Source organism: Leptonychotes weddellii, chromosome 2 (genome assembly GCF_054177405.1).
Source record: "Leptonychotes weddellii isolate Sample4059 chromosome 2, ASM5417740v2, whole genome shotgun sequence".
In the NCBI taxonomy this organism is placed as follows: domain Eukaryota; kingdom Metazoa; phylum Chordata; class Mammalia; order Carnivora; family Phocidae; genus Leptonychotes; species Leptonychotes weddellii.
In genome coordinates, this window is record NC_138370.1 from 5,267,017 (window position 1) to 5,272,016 (window position 5,000).

The 5,000-nt window shown below is 40.2% G+C and overlaps 1 protein-coding gene across 5 annotated transcripts in view; it reads left to right on the top strand.

The window, feature by feature from the left end:
- Positions 1-3,208, top strand: part of LOC115938488 (zinc finger protein 705A-like) — a 21,378-nt gene extending 18,170 nt beyond the window's left edge. For 4 of the 5 annotated variants that reach the window (XM_081813044.1, XM_081813045.1, XM_031022258.1 and 1 more), the window contains 2 exons: positions 2,182-2,210; positions 3,065-3,208. In XM_081813044.1, coding sequence (XP_081669170.1) covers positions 2,182-2,202 — 21 coding nt within the window. In that variant the 3' untranslated portion in view covers positions 2,203-2,210; positions 3,065-3,208. The remainder of the gene's footprint in view (positions 1-2,181; positions 2,211-3,064) is intronic. The other variant, XM_081813043.1, reaches the window with a different exon arrangement.
- The last annotated feature ends 1,792 nt before the right edge of the window (positions 3,209-5,000 follow it).

Sequence of the window (5,000 nt, forward strand, 5' to 3'; positions counted from 1 at the left end):
AAAAAAAAAAAAAAAGGTGTTAGAAGGACCTTATTTTCACTTGTGTTCGTTGATTTTGGGAGTGAGTAAAAGAAGCAGTGATTTGATCTAGATTATTTGCTGTCAGAAAGCAGGGAAAATTGTTTAATTGGTGTCTTACAAAATCTCTCTGTGGAGGTATGAATAGAATAAGACTACAACTCTGATTTGTAAAGAAACAGTCTTATATAGGCTGGAAGAGGGGTGTGGTTGGTATTTTGTGGCTTGGATGATGTTCATATTTTGAACATGATAACTGGGTGGATTTGTCTTTCTCCTGATCCATCATGGTCATATAATGGCCTTAAATGATGTCGATGTTCTGTGCAATTGGTTATGTTCTCCAGGAGCACCCCAAGACCTAGCAGACGATACCAGACCAGTTTATGGATGACATGGTTTGCTTTTATCTTCCTCATACAATTTAAAGAGAAGTAGGGGCAGAGGTGAGCTGGAGCATTCAGGGTATTTGTTCTGTACTCTAGGTCTATAAAAACAGAAGTGGAATAAAAACCTGACAAAATAATGGAGCCATGTGAGCCTGACAGTAGGAGGAAGGGAGCTGGGCTTGGGGTCACAGTGACCTTCAGCAAAGGGACAAGCCGGTGTCCAAGCAGCCAGTGGATTATCCTTCCCCAGTGTCTCCTGAAATTGGTTCCTCACCTTCCCTTGCATCAAGAACAGGTGTCAGCTTGCCCCCTACCCTCCAGCTCTACTCTGCCCACTCTCTTTGCACCCAGCTCCATCCCAGAAACTGCTTAAAATGCCAGCCCTCTAGGATTTAAGGCTGGTTAAGTGTTGAGACTCCCTCACTGCCAGATGCTGACTTGGAGAGGGTGAGAGGTAGAAAGACTGAGCAGTGATCCACTCTCATGTGCCACAGTGACTCCCCTATGTCACATTTGAGAATATGCCAAATAGTAAGTGAACTGATAAAAAGTAAGGATTTCTTCCATGAAAATCATTTTGTGTGGAACATTCATGACAGTAAAAAGTAGTTGAAATTTTTATTTTTTTTATTTTAAATGTTTTTAAATTTTACTGAAAACCTTGGCTTTTATTCTGAAAATTGATGTGTAAACTATACAATGTGGCACAATTAAATGACACTGCACCTTGGCCCTGACTGGGGAGGGCCCATGAACAAGTGTTTGGGGGCACATTCATGACACACACTTGGGATGCTAAACTGACTCGGAGATCACTCTTCTCTGAGCTCGGTGGGCTGAATCTCCTAGAGAAAAGTTGTATCAAGGGTCTACATTTATCTTCATGAAGCTACTTTTTCTCCTGCTTTGGGTGGGGATCAATGGTAATTTTCTCCTTTAATTAAACAAACCTTCTTTCTGTTTGCTAAACTTTTCTAGCTCTTTAATTCGGGAGAATAACAAGGGAAGATATGAGTAATTACTAAATTCTATTTAATGATCCCTGTAGCATAATACAGGAACGTGATGATATTTTGTTATTGTCCCTATTAAGTAGGAATTACTGTATTTTAGATATATATTAAAGGTTGATTTTAGAAATCTGTTAAATCTTGTTTTTTGGAGAACTAGGGTAGTGGGAAAATACAAATATATCTCTTAATTAATGTGTGATGTCTATTGTTGATTCATGTGATAATATGTGGATTCTTATGTTCCAGTCATAAAGAATAAAATAATTCTGTTTTAAACTCTATCTGTTGCCTGGCCACATTTCACTATAGAACTGTGAATGTTTAGGGAAACTTTTCCAAAACAATTAAAATTGAATAATTGCAATTATTATGAAATTTGAAATCAGTAGTATAAACACGTTTTTACGGCATAGGCTAAATGTTGATTAAAATAATCTAGTGGATAGTAACTTGAATATTCAAATAAAGTACTCTTTACCAGAAAATGGTATATTTACAGTATGCCATAGTGTGAACAACTTAACATTTCAAGTGAGAACATTAACCAGTATCAGGAAGTCTTCATAAATATAAAGTGAATAGTAATGATTTTATTATGTGGAAAATGAAAGGACATTATAATTTCCAGATATTCCATTCTTTTGAAAATACACAGTTTTTAAAAAGTTAATCAGCACAGAGGATTTTTAGGGCAGTTAAAATATTCTGAATGATGTTGTAATGATGGATTTATATCATTAAATATTTGTCCAAACCCACAGAATGTACAACAGCGAGAGTGAACCTCGAGGTAAGCTGTGGGCTTTGGGTGATGATGATGTGTCAGTCAGTGTAGGTACACCTACCCCTCTGGAGAGGGATACTGGTAGTGGGGGAGGGCGTTCATGTGCACAGGCAGGCAGGGGATGGGAAATCTCTGTACCTTCCCATCAACTTTGTTGTGAACTTAAAACTGCTCTAAACAAACACTTAAAAAAAAGTGAACCAGAAAATGCCAACACTTTAAAAAACATCACTTTCTTTGTTGGCGAAACAATACCTCACATAACTTCTATATAAATATTTCTGAGAAACTTAGAAAACATTCTAATATTAAAGTTTTATTAGCATTATGTGTTATATCAAAGTAATGTAAATTAGTAATGTAGAATATATAAATAGGACTTCATAATTTTGTATTAATAGAGTACAATTATTTTTAGTAATTACTGAATAATTCAGTAGTAATAGTATAAGCACAGATTATATTGTGTTATTGAAATTGATACTTATATGTTTACCATTAGAATATTTCACTATAGGGCGCCTGGGTGGCTCAGTTGGTTGAGCGACTGCCTTCGGTTCGGGTCATGATCCTGGAGTCCCGGAATCGGGTCCCGCATCGGGCTCCCTGCTCGGCGGGGAGTCTGCTTCTTCCTCTGACCCTCCCCCCCTCTCATGTGCTCTCTCTCTCTCTCTCAAATGGGTAGATAAAATCTTAAAAAAAAAAAAATTTCACTATAATGTTTTCAGTAATTATTATATCATCAGTATTGCAGTTATTATATTTATTATTCAAATTCACCCTACCATTTTAATATTAAATGTTTTGTCATAGTTTAATTCTATCAAAATCTTCTCATTGGATTTTCTTTTGAATTTCAGACATGATTGTGGTCAGCGTATCCTTGAACCCTGCTGTTCTGAAATCTGAGGGTTCCCACTGCCTGGGTGCTGCAGGAAGAAATGTAATTTTGTTCCACCTTAGTCATATTTGATTTCTAATATTTTAATTAAAACAGTTTTTAAAATGTGAAAATCCCTAAGAATAGTCTCATCAGTAAATGCAATGCAAATTGGTAGGGATTAACTAACAGTTCTTGTTTAATCCAGCGATGCTTTTCAGAACTCTTTCATACACGTGTAGTCATGAATAACCAGATGGTGACCTTTCTCTGGGCTGCAGTTTTCCCCAAAGAACAGCTGTGCAATTTATCTTCAGGAACTACTAATAAGCAGAGTAAGGGATGCCTTTGCATTTTAAATGAATGTAGTGTTGATATTAATCACCCAGAGATTGCTTTCCTCCATGGAAAAGACTAGAAACTGGGTGATTGTTTTCCTTGCCATAGTTCAGGCTGACATCCTCAAACTAGGACTGGGCTGAGTACAGTGACAAGGAGGGCCATTGAGCGGTGGGTAAGGGAAACTCATGTACTCCAACAGCTTTTTCTGAGTCGGGAACACCAGAACCAGTTTTGGAGACCGTTCTGCATGTCATTCAACATCTCATACGTTTAAATTTTAAGAATGTCCAGGTCTTAGACATGTCTTGCAGAGGAAATCCTCAAAGGATTTTCTCCATGTGCAACTGTAGTGGGGAGGTTTTGTCCATGTGCAACTGTAGTGTGAGGTAATGGGACAGTAAAAAGTTGGTTCCTATGTGTCATCTGAGGACAGAGCTAGTGACAGAGATGGTCACAGATGCACAGTAATGAAAGTACAATAAGAATGCAGTCTGTGAGATAAATATTCTTAACCTGTCATTGTTGAGTTCACAGATCAGCTAGTGCCTTCGAGGGAGCCCCACTGCCTGTCCTCTCGCAGCCTTAGCTGCGGTGTTAAGGGGAGATGGGGTGGGCTGCTGGGAGGAGGGATGAGCACCTCTCAGGGCTCCGAAGGTGGCCACAACCCTGAAACTAGTCAGTTTGCTGGGCCCTTTTTTTGGTAAACTAATCACATTTTACGGAGATGTTTAAAGCAGTGAGAACTCTAAGGGTGGTTTCCATTTCCTGTGGACAGTTCCCCAGTAATATGCAGAAACCTAGAAACCAGATCCCTCATACAAGTGATGGGCTCTGGGAGAGAGACTGTTTCACAAACGCTGTTACATAAGCAACTGCCTCTAAAAACTTTTAATATGATATATGGCAAGATCAGGAAAATGTTTTCCTTTGAAATTCTTCTGTGTTTTTCTTCTGGAGGTGAAACGACTAGATTTAAATTTGTATGACCATGCCCTTCTCTGAGCGTGACAAAAAATAACTCTAGAAAGAAAAAACTGAGGGGTGACATCGGCAAGATGGAGGGCTAGGAGGTCCCAGTGCCCATTTCTCCCACAAAAAACCCAAATAACTACAAACTGGCAAAGACAGCTCTGAGAAAGCTGTGGACTGTGACAAAGAAGCAGCAAAAGCCTTGCAGAGCTCAAAACCCAAGGATGGCCGCGTGAAAAGTTCAGGAAGCGTTCTAGCAGTGTAGCCCCTTTCCCCAGTCCAGACCAGCTCAGCAGCAGGAGGGGTCTGCCAGAGGAGTTCCACCCCGCGTGGAAAAGGGAAGGAGAACGAGCCTTAGCACTGGGGACATTTGTCTCCTTTGCTACTGAGCTCTCCCACAGTCTTCATCACAGCTGACCCCAGCTGCAGTGAGACCTGCGCCCAGGGGCTCTAGTTGCGGCTACACCCCATTCCCCAGGGCTGGGACGCAACACACCTCACCACGTACAGTGCCGGAGCTGCCACTGTTCGGAGCCCCACCGATAGCAAAGCATCTTCCTCTGCCCTGTGCCCCACCCCTGATTCCCAAGTCACACTTCGACCAA